General features: G+C 44.4%; 1 protein-coding gene across 2 annotated transcripts in view; it reads right to left on the reverse strand.

Annotated features, from left to right (window-relative positions):
* The window catches only part of ST3GAL6 (ST3 beta-galactoside alpha-2,3-sialyltransferase 6), a 98,609-nt gene that overhangs the window by 41,180 nt on the left and 38,056 nt on the right, over positions 1 to 19,373 (reverse strand). Inside the window, exons 2-4 of one of the 2 annotated variants that reach the window (XM_084651236.1) lie at positions 9,806 to 9,978; positions 9,388 to 9,478; positions 3,647 to 3,724 (exon numbers count right to left, since the gene is read on the reverse strand). In XM_084651236.1, the coding sequence (XP_084507362.1) occupies positions 3,647 to 3,724; positions 9,388 to 9,478; positions 9,806 to 9,812 (176 nt within the window). In that variant the 5' untranslated portion in view covers positions 9,813 to 9,978. Of the gene's footprint in view, positions 1 to 3,646; positions 3,725 to 9,387; positions 9,479 to 9,805; positions 9,984 to 19,373 lie in introns of both variants that reach the window. The other variant, XM_084651235.1, reaches the window with a different exon arrangement.

Consider the following 19,373-nt stretch of genomic DNA (forward strand, 5'->3'; position numbering starts at 1 on the left):
TCTCAGGCCGATGCACGGGGGGCGTTCCCCAGCCTGGATCTGACTGTAACCTCATGGCAACCTCCATGAGGTGCTTCTTGAGGCAGAGAACCAGGTATGGCTTGGGAAGGACAGGCAGATACTGCACCTTGATGAAATGTGGGCTTCTCCCAAGCAGTAAGTAGAGGCAGTATTGGTGCTTGTTGCTAACTGAGAAGAAACATGGAAAGGAGGTGCAGATCTTGAACCCCGTCATCTTCAGCATAATCCAATACCTAGGCATGGGTGTGGCGTGGGTACAGCACTGGTAAGTGGATTCCCCAAAGTCTCTTATCTCTTAGAAATGATGACTATACACTAAACTACACTAAAAACAGCAAAAACCAGAATAAAACTAACTATATGCAATTGTAAAACTGTTTGTTTATTTATTTATTTATTAAGTGCATCGCAGACTACAAAACACTAGCAGCTCTGACCTGGACCATACAGCAATGAGAAGAAACTGGAGGCACGGTCAGTCCACCCTGCCCTTTATCACCTTGGAGGAAACCATGAAGCGAAGCAAGGGTGAATGAGTGGACCATTCAACCTTCAAATTCTCCGGCTCTAGGCGCATGCATAAACCCTCAGTGGAACGCAACAGGGACCATCATTCAAAGAGCAACAAAGCATTAAAATGACAATGGAGAAATGATTGGTGAATATTGTCATAAGGAGGGAGCCTAGTGTAACAGCTGTAAGGACACATAGGCAGAGCAGTGTTCGTTGGGACTTGTTAGTTCAGGGCTTGCTTTTATGTTCTGCAGAATAAATACTTCCATCATTGTTTAATGAGTCAATATTGCTACTTCCTAAAACAAACATCAAATATTTTTAATGTTAATAAAGCATTTGACAGTATACTAACAACAAAAGAAAACTATGGATATAAGTTATTTTATCCGAAATAAAGAGACCAACCTGGATATGATACCAAACCCTACAAGTCAATATTATGTCGTCGCTTTAGTAATAAGCTCTACTGTTCGGGGGCAGATGGAGCTTACTCCCTCCAAAGTGGACCTTAATTCTTCACTCTGTGATGTGAATGCACCTGGTTTCTTTCCAGTGCCTAGTTCCAAAAGGTTAAAAAATCTTTTCATCCCTCCAATCTAACAAGTGACATAAGTGGAGGATCTGGCCCTTGTAAATCAGCTCCAAAGTGGAGCTATGATAATTTACCCCAGCCCAGGATCTGGCTCAGCATCCTAATTCTACTCCTAGGGGAATTCTGCGTGACTGCACACCTGCAGAAAACACCTCTGACACCCCCCAACCCCCCGAATTCCTGTGCTTCCCTGCAGAAAACAGCAGGGAAGCAAAGGAAAGCCACAACAGTGAGTGCAGGCAGTGGGTCTAGGGAAGGAGAGGTGAGGGGGTAGAGGGGGAAGAGGCAGTGGGTCAGGAAGGGGTGGGGGTGGAATAGAGCGGGGGAGGGGAATGTGGGAGTGAAGGGAGGGAGATGGAGAAGAAAAGGGGATAGGGGAATCGTGGGGAGAAGCAGGAGCCTGGCATGTAGCGTCCCCTTGGCAGCAGCTGGGGCTCCCCCATTACGCAGGCCCATCAAACCCTCACCCTGACAAGCCCTACCCCCCTACACATGGATCCCTCCGACGAGCCCCCCACACTCAGACCCCCACCTCACTGATCCCCAAGCAGCTGCACCTGGAGACCCACCCCATCAAGCCCCACTCCCCCAGCACCTGACCTCTCCACAGAGCCCCCCACACCCAGACCCTCTGCTGAGCCCCAACCACCTTCACCTGGATCCCCTGCATAGTCCCATTGCCCCTCCACCCAGAACCCCACAATGAGTCCCTGTGCATCCAGATCTCCCACTGAGCCCCCTGCACCCAGATTGTCCCACACAGAAACCTCTCACCCCACACCTGGATCCCCCCCACTCTAAGCCCCTCCACACTTGGATTCTGCTGGGCTGAGCCTGCCCAGCCACACTTGGTGCACCTGGCACAGAGGGGCAGGGCCCTGGGGTGTTTCTGGGGCAGGCCCAGCCCTTGCACCATGTCAGGGTCAGGTGCAGCCTCACTGCCTAGTCCCTGTACCGGGGGAGATGGGGGCTTCAGGGTGATCTCCCACTTCAGTGCAGCCAGTGGCCTGTGCTCCTCACTGCCATGCTGGAGCCACATTTATTTATTGACAAATAAAATTTGCAGAATTTTGCAGAAGTTTAAAATATTCTGCGCATAACTTTTAATTTTTTGGTGCAGAATTCTCTGAGGAGTAATTTAATTCTTCTTCCCTTTTACCTCTCAAATTACAATAAAACCAGAATACCTGCACTTTTGCTTCCTTAAATGGAGTAGAAGCTGTTGTGTTATGCCTGAGGATGAGGCTAATCAAACATTCCTTGTGCACCAAGGAGAGATGGAAAGTAAACCATCAGTAACCCACTTTTTTAGTTCATGGAAATACAGACATTAAAACTCACATATTTCATTAAAGGTGGAATTAATTTTGACTCATTTGATGCATTGATTTCCAGAATAAGTTGGAGCTCCATCTTCAATGTGATGTGAGTTTCAAGAATAAAAGTATACTTCCATTAAAAAACAAACTAAACAGAAACATACAGCCGAGTCTTGAGGTCCTTATTCATTCAGTCCTAAATTGAGCTGAGATTTATCGTTTAGATTAAATTCATCCAGTATTTTCTATGCATATGGTGTCCGTAGGCAGATAATTTCCCCAAATGTATTTGTTATTCAAAATTTACCCAACAAATTTTATTTCATTCTTAACTCTATGGATTGATCAGACCATTCACCATGTGTACTCAAGTCCATTTTCACAAATTTGAGCTGTGGTAGATAGAAATAATACCATGTAACTAATCCTGTTTCCTGATTGGATGAGCACATTTTTTGGCCTTTGAACTAGACACAATTCCACTGAGTTGTAGGTATTGCCACAGAATGTTAAGAAAGCACCTCCAAATGTTGGGCTTTTAGAGCCCATATCAATACCCACTCAAGTCAACAGTGATATTCCCCCTAACTTCAGTGAGCTTTGGATCAGGCCCTAAATGCACAAAAATCTCCCTGGATTACTGTCTGAGTAACATCCCAAGTAAAATTCTGTCTCCTCAGTTATAGCCATGCAACCGCACTGCCTTCAGTGAAGGTAGAATCGGACCCGTGGCTTTAGCCTATTGATTGGCGTGTGATAGGTTTACAGTTTCATAGCTTGATTTTTAGAGATGCTGAAAGCAACTGTGGAAGCACAGATCCCTGAAAAATCAGAGGAAGCCCCTGAATGACTGAGTTCTAGAAACAAGGGCTTTATTTACTGTACAAGCATGAAAAGCGGTTATATTGTGTGTCTCCATTATGGAAATAAATTCACTATTATTAAATAATTAAATATAATTTTTTATTCACTACAGATTCATAAGTATGTTCTGGCTGCTTTGTGCTGCCCTGGTGATGTAAAGTGACCACACAGCCGCTCTGTGTGGACAGAGTGGCACAAAGCAGCTCATGCATACTCAGGAAACTGACCCTGAGGGTCACATCTGATCGGGTAGTTAAGATGAAAAATATTAATGGTCAAAATGTGTTGATAACTAAAATCTCTCTTCAGTTAGCGCATCCTCATTTGGACTTACTTCAATAAAGACGCAAATGGTGGCTCCAATTTACACGTTTCTAGTCCAGTTTTTCTTCGTATAGCTGTAGGCGGCAGCCTAAAAGAAAAGAATTAATATAAATTGAACAGGCAACTAAAGGAGGCGGCAGTGACAGGGTGGGAAACTTTGACAATCATGTTCAATGCATTGATTTTTAGTTCTACTGATGTCAATAGATCCCACCAATGAATAAAACACAAATGTAGGACCAAATAAAGGTTTGCAAGTAAATCTTCTGATTGCTTTCACATTAATTTTACTAGTTAATACCATGCTTCTTACTGGTAAGATTTTTATCATTCAGTGCTGCTCCAAGATACCTATCTTCATTACCTAGTAGTTATTAAAACTGCTACAACTGGAGATCAGGTGTTAGGGCCCTGCGTGGAGATACATAACTCTTTTTGCTCACTCACCCTGATAGCCACACCAAGTGGGGTCTTACTAGTTCTACTTAAAAACATAAACATTGAGTTCTTCTGTGAGAAGATAGAGTGCATGGGGAGGGGAGGAGGAAATCCTGCATGGAGAAATCAGCCCATTCAGAATAAAGCTTGAGAGAGAAGGCCTGGATCCATGAAAGGGCTTAGGCATTTGCAATACTGAGCATTGCAATGCCTAACTTTTAGGTGTCTAGAAAAAAAAAAATAAATCACCGGAACAATGGGATCCATAAAATGCAAGCTAGGCACCTCGGCTCCCTATACAATGAATGGGGAGAGATAGGTGTCTTAGAATGCATTCCACATAAGCCAACATGCTAGGCGTGGTGCCACCTCAGCTAGTCAATGGGAGATGCTGACAAGAGAGTGTGTCCTAGCCCTCCTCCTCTCCTGGAGATAGGCAACTAAATCCAGGCTGCAGGGAGGCGCCTATCTCTGCTAGTGATCAACAACTGGGAAACCCTCTTCTGGAGTTCGGTGGCTTACATGCCTAAGACATTTCTTGAGAGAATGAATTAAGCATCTGACCAAGTCCATATAAAATGGAGGGAGGAGAGGACCGCGCTTTCTTCCTTTAGCTCAGTGATTAGGGTACTCATCTGGGATGTGGAAGACGCCTGGTTCAAATCTCCCCACTCTGCCTGATAAAAACAAGGGATTTGAACAAGGATCTGACATCTCTCAGGTGAGTGGTCTAGAGCCACTGGATTACAGAGTGAGTCTCTCTCTAGCCCAATTAATATTTAAATTATTTCCTTACAGTGGAACAACTTCAAACAGGAGAGATTGGGAAGATTCACATCAGAATTGTCCACAGCCCAGTGGTTAGAACACTCACCTGAGAGGCAACACAGACAGACCCCTGTTCAAATCCCCACTCTTTATCAGGCAGTGGGGGGACTTGAAGCAGGGGTCTCCCACATTTTGGGTGAGTAACTAACCACTGGACTGGGAGGTCCTTTCCCCTTCCTCAAATTGTTTGGTGAAGGGTTAATGTTTAGCTATTCCACCTGGAAGCAGGCGGGGCACACCCTGACTGTTTCCTAGAAGCAATGCACACATTGCTCTATCCAAGGACAAGGGCTAGATATGAACCATGAGAACTTGATTGTTTGGACAGCAACTGTGGGAGGCTTTTTTAGCCTGGGCTCAAGGCCTGAGAACCAGGATTGTAGTAGATAGAGGATGGTAACTAAGTATATGAATTAACGTCATACATTCCTTTGTGTAGCAGTGTGTAATGCTTAGGGGGAGAAATATAATAAAAGGAGAAGGTGGAAGGCGGGGGGGCAGAACAGCCCATCTCCGCTGACCAGCCTGTCTGCTTGCATAAAGCTGTGTTCCGTCTCATCACTGAACCACCACAGTTTGATATAGAGCTAGGTGGTCTCTGAGCATGCTTATCAGTTCAGGTCTGGCCGGCTAGATAGGCGTTCTGCCACCTGTCTTCCCCTTGTTTGTGGGTCATACTGGATCGTAAGTGGGAGAGAGGCGTCCGGATGCCTAGAGTGAAGCAGCAGTGTGCATGCTCAGAGATAGAAACATGGGTGTCTAAAGAACTTTTACTGCAAATCTTATGCACCAAATGAGTTTAGGTGCCTACAGGGTTAGGCAGCAGCAAAGAGTGGGTTTTGTGGAGCACAGTGGTGCTTAAAAATGGGACTTAGGCACCTAAATATCTTTGTGGGTTCAGGCCTAATGTTTACATTCATAAGCACATTTCTGCCTTAGTTTATTTAAGAAGGCAAAGCCCAGGAATGAAAGTGGGGTTCACTTTCTGCAATATCTGTTGTGTGTGTGCTGTGTTAGGAGCAGGCACCCATTTACACTTGCATAATCAAATGCAAAATGATGTTCTGACTTCAAGTTGTCACATAGCACTTCTAGCACTTCTGACAAACCAAACTAAGGGAAATACTAACTGGGTTTAAAAAAAAATATTAACCACTGAGTTCATGGTTTTATAGCACAAACCACATAAACACCATCTGCCAGATCAGACTTAAATAGAAGTGGAAGGCTATGTGCGGCCACAGTTCTGGAGCGCACACCCACATTTGTGCTTGAAACTTAATTATAGGTGTTTGCTTCCACAATAAACTCATGCACCCAGTTACCTGAGGTGTTTGTACACTCTGTGAGTTTTTCACATGTAGGCAGCTCTTCAGGCTTTGACAATTTGGCCTTATTTGTGACAAAATGACACGTAATAGTGTTTAATGTAGGTGGAAACTAAAGACCATCAAATCTAATCCTTCAGAAGGAAGTGTCTTTAAATCAAGGTGGATTGATTTAAGTCAAAGTGATTTAGATCACCAGTTTTAATCATGCTTTAAATCAGCAAGCAGGAAACTTGATTAAAATAATTGATTTAAATCTTATTTTGCATGTGTACTTCTTAGTTATTTTCCATTAACGGTTGATTTTCATTAGTTGGTAACTATTAAAACATTTTTTTGATTTGCAACTAAATAGAGCATTTACACTAAATTTAAGAACATAAGAACATCCATACTGGGTCAGACCAAAGGTCCATCTAGCCCAGTATCCTGTCTTCCGATAGTGGCCAATGCCAGGTGTTTCAGAGGGAATGAACAGAACAGGTAATCATCAAGTGATCCATGCATAGGCACAGGCTCCATGGGTGCTTCGGGGCTGGAGCACCCATGGGGAAAAATTGGTGGGTGCTCTGCACCCACCGGCAACCAAGCTCCCTGCCCCGCCCCCCACCCCAGCTTGCCTCTACCTCCTCCCCTGAGCACACCATCCCCGCTTCTCCTCCCAGTGCTTGCTGCAGTGAAACAGCTGTTTTGCGGTGTAACATGCTGGGGGTGGGGGGGGGAGCAGGAACGCGGCGCACTCAGGGGAGGAGGTGTGGAAGAGGTAGGGCCAGGATTTGGGGAAGGGGTTGGAATAGGACCAGGGCATGGGCGGGAGGGGGCAGGGCAGGGGTGGGCTTGGGGCAGAGGGGCCACGAGCACCCACCAGCACCAGGAGAAGTTGGCGCCTATGGGTCCATCCCCCGTCGCCCATTCCCAGTTTCTGGCATACAAAGGCTAGGGATGCTTCAGAGCATGGTTTTACATCTCTGTTCATTTTGGCTAATAGCCATTGATGGAGCTATCCTCCATGAATTTATCTAGATCTTTTTTGAACCCTGTTACAGTCTTGGCCTTCACAACATCCTCTGGCACAGACTGACTGCACTTTGTGTGAAGAAATACTTCCTTTTGTTTATTTTAAACCTGCTGCCTATTAATTTCATTTGGTGACCCCTAGTTCTTGTGTTATGAGAAGGAGTAAATAATAATTCCTTATTTTCTTTCTCCACACCAGTCATGATTTTCTAGACCTCTATCATATCCACCCCTCAGTCATCTCTTTTCCCAGCTGAAAAGTCCCAGTCTTATTAATCTCTCCTCAAACAGAAGCTGTTCCATACCTCTAATCATTTGTTGCCCTTTTCTATACCTTTTCCAATTCCAATATATCTTTTTTGAGCTGGAGCAATCAGATCTGCACGCAGTATTCAAGATGTGGGCGTACCATTGATTTATATAGAGGCAATATGATATTTTCTGTCTCATTATCTATCCCTTTCTTGATGATTCCCAGCATTCTGTTCGCATTTTTGACTGCCGCTGCACACTGAATGGATGTTTTCAGAGAACTTTCCACAATGACTCCAAGATCTCTTTCTTGAGTGGTAACAGCTAATTTAGACCCCATCATTTTATATGTATAGTTGGGATTATGTTTTCCAATGTGTGTTACTTTGCATTTATCAACATTGAATTTCATCTGCCATTTTGGGTTGCCCAGTCACCCAATTTGTTACTTCTTTATATTAACCAGGAGGATACACTATATCTATACACATTTAAGAAATTATATAGCTTGACATACACTTATTCAGATTATTAATTTTTTACCTGTCTCTCTGCCACTTCCCAGGAAGTGCTTTAACCACTGGGCAAAATGTTTTTAGGTGGGTACCACCACTTTCTCCTCTGGCCCTTTTGTTTGGAAGTAGGCAGGCACCTAACTCATTCCAGCAAGAAGCAATTAAATCACCTAAGCCACCTGAGTCCAGATACTGGGTTCCTATTAATGGATTGCAAGAAGAAATAGTCATCTATGTCCAGGCTGCAGGGAGTTGCCTATCTTCATGAGAGGGACAGGGCTTAGCACATCCTTTTGGTCAGCATCTCCCATTGGCTAGCTTAGGCAACTCGACATCAAGCGTGCAGTCTTCTGTGGATCTCCCCCCATTCATTGTAAAGGGCACCTAGATGCTTAACTCAAACTTTGTAGATCACAGTGTTGTTCCTGTGATTTTCTAGGAGAGTTAAAAGTTAGGTGCTGTGACACTAAGGCCTTGGCTACACTTACAGATGTACAGCGCTGTGAGTTAAACCTGCCTTCGTACAGCTGAGTACGGAAAGCGCTGCAGTCTGTCCACACTGACAGCTGACAGAGCACTGTCATGGCCACGTTTGCAGCATTTGCAGTTGCATTGGGAGCAGTGCATTATGGGTAGCTATCCCAGCATTCAAGTGGCCGAAACGTGCTTTTCCAATGGGGGGAGTGGGGTGGAGTGTGACAGGGAGCGTGGGGTTTTGGGGTGCTGAGTGTGTGTCAGCGAGTTGTCTTGTAAGTACAGACCCCCCTCCCTACCCCGCCTCTCTCTCTCTCTCACTCACTGAAAGCAAACAGCAGCTATTTCTTTTTTTCTCATAGGCGAGATAAGCAGCCATTCCCCAAAACGGATCCCAACCCCACCCCCCACCTCCCTCTTCAAGCAAACATTAGCTGTTGGCACTCCAAGGGAGCCCCCCTGCCTGCCTCTCACTCATTCAAAGCAAACAGTAGCTGTGCTTGTTTTTTTGATAAGCAGCCCCCTGAAACGGAGCTTTGAAACGGCTCTTCCGCGTCCAGAGTTCACAACAAAACAAGAGAGGACGCTTCAGTTAAAAGGGTTATGGGGAGTTTCCGGAGGTCAATCAGTGCGTAATAACGTTACTCCCCGTTTACACTGGAGCATCTCAGCCAATGCGCAACAGCTGTTAATCCTCTTGGGGAGGTGGAGTACCAGCAGCGCTGTAGCTGCGGAGACACAGCGCTGTACATGCCTCGTCATTGTGGACAGGGAGTGAGGTACAGTTCTCTGGGCAGTTTTATTGCGCTGTAACTCGCAAGGGTAGCCAAGGCCAGAGCATTGTAATACCTAAATCGCTTCATGGATCCCACCATCATCCCAGCAGAAATTAAACTTACAAATAGACATTTGTCTTCCACAGAAGTATACCATACATAACAGCAGCAGCCAGAAAAATCACCAGCAGAATCCGTTTCATGACTGGCAGACCTGAAATGCAATAAGATAAAACACTTTTGTTTTACACTTATTTCCACAAACATATTTTGATGAATGGTGCAAACTGTCATCATCACTATTAACTGCATTTAATTCAGTCAAAATGGTTCCTCAGGCCTTAAAATCTGCAAATAGGGTTACTGGGTCCCTTAAGTTTAGGGATTCAAGAGTTCAGTAACAGCAACTGAATGCTATGTTCCTCTGCATTTATAAACATGAATATTCCACTGTGATAGTATAAACTTATTGATTTGCTTAGTTCAACAAATATACTTTAATGGCATTGAAATAGGCCAGGATATGATCTCAGAAACCTACCGGTCATATTGCTAACTTTTAATTGATACTGCCTTTTTCTTTTTCCCCCATCACGTTTTAATGAAGTCAGGCTTTGATCAATGGAATGTCCAAAGGCATGTTGGGATTGGCTTCTTCGGCCTTCTTAATGATGTCACAGCTGTCCTCAAACTTCCATCAGTTCAGGACAGTGACTGCACTGTGGAGAGAAGAATGCTACTCATTATTTTAAATGGGTAGGAGGAAAACTTAGGTCCAAGTTCAGGAGAGCACTCAAGCACATACTTAATTTGGGAGGAATAGCAGGAAAAGATTAATAAATAAATAAATAAATAGATAGAAGTTAAAGTTTTCACCTAATTTAAGTGGTTTAAGAAAACAATCAAAATTAAAAAGCAGCTGGGCCAGACCAAGGGAAGTGGTGGAAGAGGAAAAGTGACAGTTTCAAATGAACCATCCTTCAAATTACCACACTGCCCTTTCAACAGCTATCAGTATGTCGTCTGCCACTGAACCCTCTGAAAATAGCTGTTTGGCCACAAAACGATGTGGAAATTTGCAAAAGAAAGATGTACTCTTCTATTATTTTCACTTTTCCCTCTACCATGAAAAGTCATTCTTAGTAGGCCGATATTTTGCATATGTGTCCCCCATGCTTTTTACATGTTTTTGAAAAAGAGATTTAATGCTAATGAACCATACTCTAATAGAGATCAGTTACACCAATATACACATAATGGTATATTTCTCAGGTAGCTGAAAGTGCTCTGCCTTTGGCCTTGTAACTCTATGAACATCCTCCTGTGGCTTGTTTTAAGCAGCACTAGGCTTGGTTTGTTTTTGTTTTCCTAACAGTTTTAAGACACCTGAATTACATCTCCCTGACTCATAACAAACATAAAAAAGGTGACTGTATGACACTAATGCATTATACTGCTACTTCCTATTGCCATATCCAGATTACTGCAGCATGAAAACACACAGAAAGCTGAATGACAAAAGTATTACAGTACATGTAGGCCTTGAGCCTGAGGGAGGATCCATTCACCTGCTCAGAAATCCATTGAGTTCAAGACCCTTCCTCATGGATCTGATTGCAGGATTGGAGCCACGGTTTGTAATGGCATCCATAGGTAAGGAACTCATGCAATAAACAAATTATATTTCAAAGAAAGGAAGGACATGAGATCACCCCCGACATTGCCTTGCTTTATTGTTTTGAATTGTATTATTAGCCTAGACTGCTCTTTCAACCTCAACCCCTCACATATCACCCTCCCCTAGCATCTCCTCCACACCTTTAACTTAATCCAGACTGCATGCTTTTTGCCACAGTCCAGTCTTCTTCCATTTTAGGGGTACAAAGTGAAACTCTGTTTCCACAAGCCCTTCTCTAAAGCTACAAGGAAACTATATCCAGCATAGCCTGTTTGTTAGTAATGCTTTATATGAGTACAGAATGTCAGGTATGGGACTCTTTTGCAAGGAAACGAACACAATGATTTGTTAGGTTTCAGAGTAGCAGCCGTGTTAGTCTGTATCCACAAAAAGAAATGGAGTACTTGTGGCACCTTAGAGACTAACAAATTTATTTGAGCACAAGTTTCATGAGCTACAGCTTACTTCATCGGATGCATTCAGTGGAAAATACAGTGAGGAGATTTATATACACACAGAACATGAAAAAATGGGTGTTTATCATGCACACTGTAAGGAGAGTGATCACTTAAGATGAGCTATTACCAGCGGGAGAGCGGGGGGGTGGGGGAGGGAGGAACCTTTTGTAGTGATAATCAAGGTGGGCCATTTCCAGCAGTTGACAAGAACGTCTGAGGAACGGTGGTGGTGGTGATGGGGATAAACATGAGGAAATAGTTTTACTTTGTGTAATGACCCATCCACTCCCAGTCTTTATTCAAGCCTAAGTTAATGGTGTCCAGTTTACAAATTAATTCCAATTCAGCAGTCTCTCATTGGAGTCTGTTTCTGAAGTTTTTTTGCTGAAGAATTGCGACGTTTAGGTCTGTAATCAAGTGATCAAAGAGATTGAAGCGTTCTCCAACTGGTTTCTAAATGTTATAATTCTTGACGTCTGATTTGTGTCCATTTATTCTTTTACGTAGAGACTGTCCGGTTTGACCAATGTACATGGCAGAGGGGCATTGCTGGCACATGATGGTATATATCACATTGGTAGATGTGCAGGTGAACGAGCCTCTGATAATGTGGCTGATGTGATTAGGCCCTGTGATGGTGTCCCCTGAATAGATATGTGGACAAACTTGGCAACGGGCTTTGTTGCAAGGATAGGTTCCTGGGTTAGTGGTTTCGTTGTGTGGTATGTGGTTGCTGGTGAGTATTTGCTTCAGGTTGGGGGGCTGTCTATAAGCAAGGACTGGCCTGTCTCCCAAGATCTGTGAGAGTGATGGGTCGTCCTTCAGGATAGGTTGTAGATCCTTGATGATGCATTGGAGAGGTTTTAGTTGGGGGCTGAAGGTGATGGCTAGTGGCGTTCTGTTATTTTCTTTGTTGGGCCTGTCCTGTAGTAGGTGACTTCTGGGTACTCTTCTGGCTCTGTCAATCTGTTTCTTCACTTCAGCAGGTGGGTACTGTAGTTGTAAGAACGCTTGATAGAGATCTTGTAGGTGTTTGTCTCTGTCTGAGGGGTTGGAGCAAATGCAGTTGTATCGTAGAGCTTGGCTGTAGACAATGGATCGTGTGGTGTGGTCTGGATGAAAGCTGGAGGCATGTAGGTAAGCATAGCGGTCAGTAGGTTTCCGGTATCGGGTGGTGTTTATGTGACCATCGCTTATTAGCACTGTAGTGTCCAGGAAGTGGATCTCTTGCATGGACTGGTCCAGGCTGAGGTTGATGGTGGGATGGAAATTGTTGAAATCATGGTGGAATTCCTCAAGGGCTTCTTTTCCATGAGCCAGATGATGAAGATGTCATTAATGTAGCACAAGTAGAGTAGGGGCATTAGGGGACGAGAGCTGAGGAAGCGTTGTTCTAAGTCAGCCATAAAAATGTTGGCATACTCTGGGACCATGCGGGTACGCATAGCAGTGCCGCTGATTTGAAGGTATACGTTGTCCCCAAATGTGAAATAGTTATGGGTGAGGACAAAGTCACAAAGTTCAGCCACCAGGTTTGCCGTGACATTATCGGGGATACAGCTATCAAAATAGAGACTCTCTGACCCTCCCACCTACACAGCAGAAGATAATGATACATTGGTAAGTAACAAATACTAAGAGCCTGATTCTCCTCCCACTTCAATCAGTGCACATCAGGAGTGAATCAGCTGAAGACAATGGGTCAGATTTCAGCAGTAGCAAATCACTGACTTCACTGATTTCATTGACTTCAGTGGAGCTATGCCAATTTATATCAGCTGAGGATCTGGCCTAGTGGAATCAGAACTGTGTAAAAGCAGTGCAAATGAGAGGCAAATAAGCCCCTAAACGCTTTTGTTAGTACTACTAATGAATTCTAAGTAGAAAAAAAAGTTGAATTCTCAGCTCATAAACTATATTTCAGTTTAGATTTTAAGCATTGGAAAATGTTTATCTATGTTTTTAATAACTACTTTGTATCCCTTTACCCTTGCAAAGAAATTTACTAAACAAAAGAACACAAGTCAGTCATAGTCAAGAGGCATTTTACAAAATGTCACTATTTTCATTTATATAGAAATTCCATATGGAACAGCTATGTTAAAAGACCATCACCAAGGTTGCACAGTGAAGCACTCAGAAGTTAAACAATGCCAGAATTAAAGGTTGCTCATGCAACCTTAACCTTGCCCCTTTATGAATTATGCATTATGATACAGTCTTTAATCACATGCTAAAATACCGTTTTTTCCACAGGATGCGAGAAGTTTGTGCGGTGAATTATGCTGTTATCCATAGGATCCTTGCCTCATTTGCTGAAGAAATTAGGTTGCATTTTTAACATTGACAGCATTTACTGGTTTTACTTCCCCAATCAATCAAATCAATCAATCAATAAATACACACAAAGCAAACATCAGACATGGACAATTTCAGACCCAAAGGTTTCAAGAAAATAAGCAATTGAAGACAGAGGGTTTTGATGCAAAAAGTGTTAGGCAACCAATGTGTGCTGCCTATATCAGATGAAAGATGTCAAGTTATCTTTGGCTTGGCTTGCATCAAGAGCCACTTCAGTGGGACTCTGAATGGTATGGGCACAATGGTTTGAGCTATGAATGATCAGAAACCAAACTGATAACGATGAAGAAGATTTGGGGACATTCTACCCTCATTTATCCCTAGGTTACTCACCTGGAGCCAATGGGGTGGTATTGACATAACTGAAAGCAGAAGTTGCCCAAGGTAACTTTTTCTTTTAAGGGACTTTAAAAATCCATTGCATAATTCAAGTCCTCCCCCCGAGACTGGTTTGATAAATGGAACCAGAATTAAAAGATGTAACAATCTAGGCTCCAGTGAGTGGGGCATTGCTATTAAGTTACAAGGGAGAACCTACAGGAGCAGGGATCATTTGTATTACATTGAAAACCATGCTATCCTTTCCCAATAGTGGGTTTTATCCACTGAGGACACCAGAGGTATGTAAGCAGACTTGGCTTTGCCCACCACATTTTTAGTTCGTATAACCTTTAATTGTGGCTGCAAACTGGATCAGAGTGATATACTGTGTATCAGTTTTACCTACCCACTTTCAGAAGACACCATTCCTCCACTAATACGATCCTGCCTTCAGAAATACCAATACACTTCCAAATACCGTATTCAATCAGTTACTAGCCATGTACACACACACACTCCTACCTATAACAAACCATGTTTATCTGCTACATAGAAACAAATGAACATATGTCCAAATATCTCAAAAGCAGGACTAAGACCTGAGCATTTAGAAGTGCTATAAGCTGGAGAACAGGCTATTTGCTAGCTAATGTGAAATTAGTTGATGGTTTCATCCCAGTTTCCTATCAGACAAGTAGCCACAACACACACAAAGGATTAATAATTAATAATTAACAAAAAGGATTAATAATAAAAGAGGCCAAGGATAAAATGGCCCATGATATCTCTAGGCCTGGGGAGTTCAACCTGCCTTGCTCTTCGTGATAGGTGAGTAAGCAGAGGGCTTAAATAGTGCTGTCCAAACTTTCACAAGCACTTCAAAAATACCTACAAGAAAAGGAAAAGAAATGTGATAAGCCAGTGTCAGACATTCTTTGCATTAGTTGTTTACAGTCCTTTGCTGAGTAATTTTCTGTGACTGGATATATGGTTTTGAAGTAAAGAGAGAACCATGGGAATTTCTAATAAGGAGCCTAAATAAACCTTTGCAAATTTACTTTATCTACTACCCAGTGTAAATGTAGGAAAACTAAGCTAGCAGATTCTATTACTATATTTGGAGAGCCTTCCACATATTCAAGTGACAAAGTATCCAGATACCCAAGATTGCTCTATGTCGGCTCTGAACACAAGGGCCTTAGTCTGCTCCCACTGGCTTCAAATACAGACATACTCAGAATAGATCACACACTATACTTAGTAAGGAAGTGTATTTGTAAACAGTGTAGCCACCCTTTTTCCTTGGGATAGGGAACCAGCATCCCTGCTGGGGCTATATTTTCATTTGCAATTAGTCTTTACTCTTCTGTGTCAATAAGTACAGCGCCTGAGGGCAGGGTGCAACAACTTCACACCAATTGTGTGCCCTATCAAGCATTCTCATAATGATAATTTACATGTATGGTGTGGTCACTCCATTGTATAATAAGCGTGTGCAGAAGCAGCTACAAAACCTAAACTGAATAACCATGTGATATGGCCACCCTTTTCCTTCCTCAAGCTTTCCTCTGCTCCCTACTGCCTGTTACCCTTACTCATCGCATCATGTCTAAGAAATGATAAACTCTTAGGCCAGTCTACACTACAAACCTGTATGAGTATAACTATGTCACTCAGGAGTGTGAAAAATCCACACCCCTGAGCAACGTAGCTATACCAACCTAACCACTCATGTAGACAGTGCTGTGTCAGTGGAAGGGCTTCTCTCTTCAACATATCTACCACCTCTCAGGTGGATTATCTACACCAGCATTTCTCAAACTGGGGTACTCCAGGGTCCGCGTGAGCCCCGCTGACCAACTCCTCCCCCTCCCTCCCAGAGGCTCCTGCACACTGGGGAACAGCTGTTCAGCAGGGTGCAGCAGGCGCTGGAGGGAGGGGGGAGTGGGGCGCGCTCAGGGGAGGGGGCAGAAAGAGGTGGGGAGGGGGCAGAAGTGGAGCGGGGTGGGAAGAGGGGGTGGGGCCTTGAGAGAAAGGGTGGCGTGGGGTTGGGGCCTAGGGCTGAGTGCGGGGCTTAGAGATCCACGAAAACATTTAAATCAAAATGGGGGTACTTGGGCCGCTAAAGTTTGAGAACCGCTCAACTACACCAATGGGAGAAGCTCTTCTGCCGGTGTAGTCGCATCTTCACTAATGTGCTACAGCTGCACCCGCGCAGTTGTGCCGCTGTTGTGCTGTATGCGAAGACAAGCCTTTAGGGCTCACAGGGGTTTCTTCCTTGTGCCTTCTACCTCATCAGTTCTATGAAGCGGATTTTGGGTGCAATTTAAATAAATAATACCAGTGTTGCAAACTCTCGCAATTTCACGGCGAGTCTTGTGATATTTGGTGTTTTGCTTCAAATCCTAGCTGCAGCAATTAAGAGATTGCATGAGAATCTCAGCTTTCTTTAAAACAAAGTAAGCTTCCAGCCCTCATAGTTGTGGAGAAAAGCTGAAAATGTGGAGTGAGTGCACCCTAAAAGTTCAAAAGCCAGTTGCAAAAAACAAAACCAAACTTTTTCGTTGTTGCTGTTGTTTTTTAATCTCATGGATATTTAAGCCAATCTGGTAATTGGGGGTGGGGGGGGGGCACAACTCATGATTTTTGACTGCTTGAGGTAGCAATACTGTAATACAAAACTTTATATTGTTTTCCTGTAGTTGGCGCCGCAGTACATTTCCTGTGGGCCTTCTGCTCATTAAGATAAACACAGGCAGTGCTAATTCCAGAACTTAATGTTTAAAAAGAACTTCATAAACTGCCAAAACACATACCCAGTAGAGTAGGTTTAAAGAATATATTTATACTGCTCAGTTAGTGCATTGCATTAATTCTGACCTTTTCTATTGTTTACTATCTGTTCCAAAATATCATTGCATAGTTTGATATCTCTGCTCTTTTTCAGGAAGGAAATACTGTCATGGGCATTACACAAAAGAGTTGTGGTAGGGCCTTAGCTTGCTACTCTTATTTTATTATATTTACCTAGTCCTGAACTCTCTTCCCCTTTTTTGCCATTTTCCCTTGCTTTCAGTGCCATTCTGACATCGATTTAGCAAGAGACAGAGCGTTCTTTTTAAAAAAAAATATATATATGTTTAAATGAGGCTGGGAAATGAATTGAATATCATCATGAACCATTTCTGAATTAACACTCCATTTCCTGGGTTTGGGACTAGGACAATGTTTTGTTCTCCAGCTGTGCATGGTCAGTTCAGTAGTGTCTTAGTTCAACTTACTTACATAATATTTCTAAATGGGCAAGTCGTTCTAAATCTGCTTCAAAGATTTCCACACTAAGCCACGACTGCCCGCATTGAGAGTCTACTGTGAAAATGGGATCGTTGGTTTCCTGCTGGTGTGTTGCAACAAAAGTGCTCCTATTACAAGTTAAAAAAAAAAAAAAAAAAAGTTTCCCCTATGTTAGATTCACTGATCTGGACAGAATTTATAACGTATGGGTATTCCTGTCCAATCCATCTGAATGATAGGGGAAGAGATGGTTTTGTTTGTTTGCTTTGCAGAAGCTGAAACCTCCTCTTGCTGGCACACTACTGGATGAGCCATGCACTCCCACAGACACTGCCTCCATTGAAAACAGTATGTACTTCCCCACAGCGAGTGAGCTTTCTGTAGGGGATTTTTTCCACATAGTTCTCCAGGAACAGAACATAGTGCTTCAGAAGCAGGGAGGAGGGGGGCTGGAATTTCCTTCGCAACAGGTATTTTCCCCAGTACTTATTCTCCACCAGTGGTGTTCAGCAGGGAAGGTGGTAGATGACAAGACTGACATCTTGTTGTTCTGTATTTCACCTGCTATTGCAGCCAGCAGTTTAGCTGTGCATTGCTGCACAGTACATTGGGGGCACTCAGAAGGGTCAGTAAGTTGTTTTTAGTATCTGAAGGCTGGCCTGCCTTTATTTCAGGATCAGGTTGGTATCACATTAGGGACTGCAACAGTATAGTGTTTATAGAGCAGGGGCAGGCAAACTTTTTGGCCTGAGGGCCACATCGGGTTTCCAAAATTGTATGGAGGGCCCGTCAAGGGAGGCTGTGCCTCCCCAAACAGCCAGACGTGGCCCGGCCCCCACCCCCATCTGACCCCCCCCTGCTTTTCCCTCCCAACAGCTCCCCCGGGACCCCTGCCCCATCCACCCCTCCATGTCCCCTGACCACCCACAGACCCCCCCACCGCCCCATCCAATCTCTCCTTTCATTCCTGACTCCTCCCTCTCCCCCCAACTCAGGTCCTCTGCCCCATCCAACCAGCCCTTCTCCCTGTCCCCTGACTGCCCCTGGAACCCCTGCCCCTGACTGTCCCCCACCACCCCATCCAACCCCCCCTCTCCTTCCTAACTGCCCCCCCAGGACCCCTGCCCCCATAAAATCCCCATTCCTCATCCTCTGACTGCCCTGACCCCTATCCACGCCCCCATCCCCCAAACTCCCCTGCCCCCTATCCTACCCAACCCCCGCTCCCTGTGCTGTCTGGAGCACTGGTGGCTGGCGGCGCTGGAGCCAGCCACACCACCGTACAGCTCAGAGCACCGGGTCAGGCCGGGCTCTGCAGCTGCGCTGCCCCAGAAGCTCACAGTGCCCAGAGCATTGTGCCGGCGGCACAGTGAGCTGAGGCTACGGGGGACGGAGAACAGCAGGGGAAGGGCTGGGGGCGAGCCTCCCAAGCCAGGCGCTCAGAGGCCGGGCAGGAGGGTCCCGCGGGCTGGATGTGGCCCATGGGCCATAGTTTGCCCCCCTCTGTTATATAGAGCCAACACAACCATTCTGCTCCCTATCAGCACAGCCTGCCAGCCGGCTCAGATAAGGGAAAGCAAAGCACCTCCAACTGGGCCCTGCACAGACAAACACCATCATGGTTTCATTTTGTCCCAAGGCTTTAGGGAGACTTCTGCATTAGCACCTGTTTTACACATATTTGCACTTCCCTACTCCACGCTGCTTCTGAGGCCAGTAACTCACCCCAGACTGGTATATCCTTGGGCTCAAAGCACCTTGTGAAGAATGCAAGGCTAAGTGGAAATTTATTCTAACCCTTCTTCTCACCCTCAACCTGCCTTCATTTTCATAAGCAACGTGATTTTCTGAATAAGAAATTTAGCTGGTGTCTGGCACCCAGCAAGTAGTCACCATGGCTGGCTCAGTTTGTGTCATAGGCAGAGTACAGAGTCTTAACACTAGCACCTTCTCATCTTAGAAGACCCTCTCCCACCTTGGCCCATCAACACCTTTAA

The sequence above is a fragment of the Lepidochelys olivacea genome, assembly GCF_965140295.1.
Source record: "Lepidochelys olivacea isolate rLepOli2 genome assembly, chromosome: 1".
NCBI classification, from domain to species: domain Eukaryota; kingdom Metazoa; phylum Chordata; order Testudines; family Cheloniidae; genus Lepidochelys; species Lepidochelys olivacea.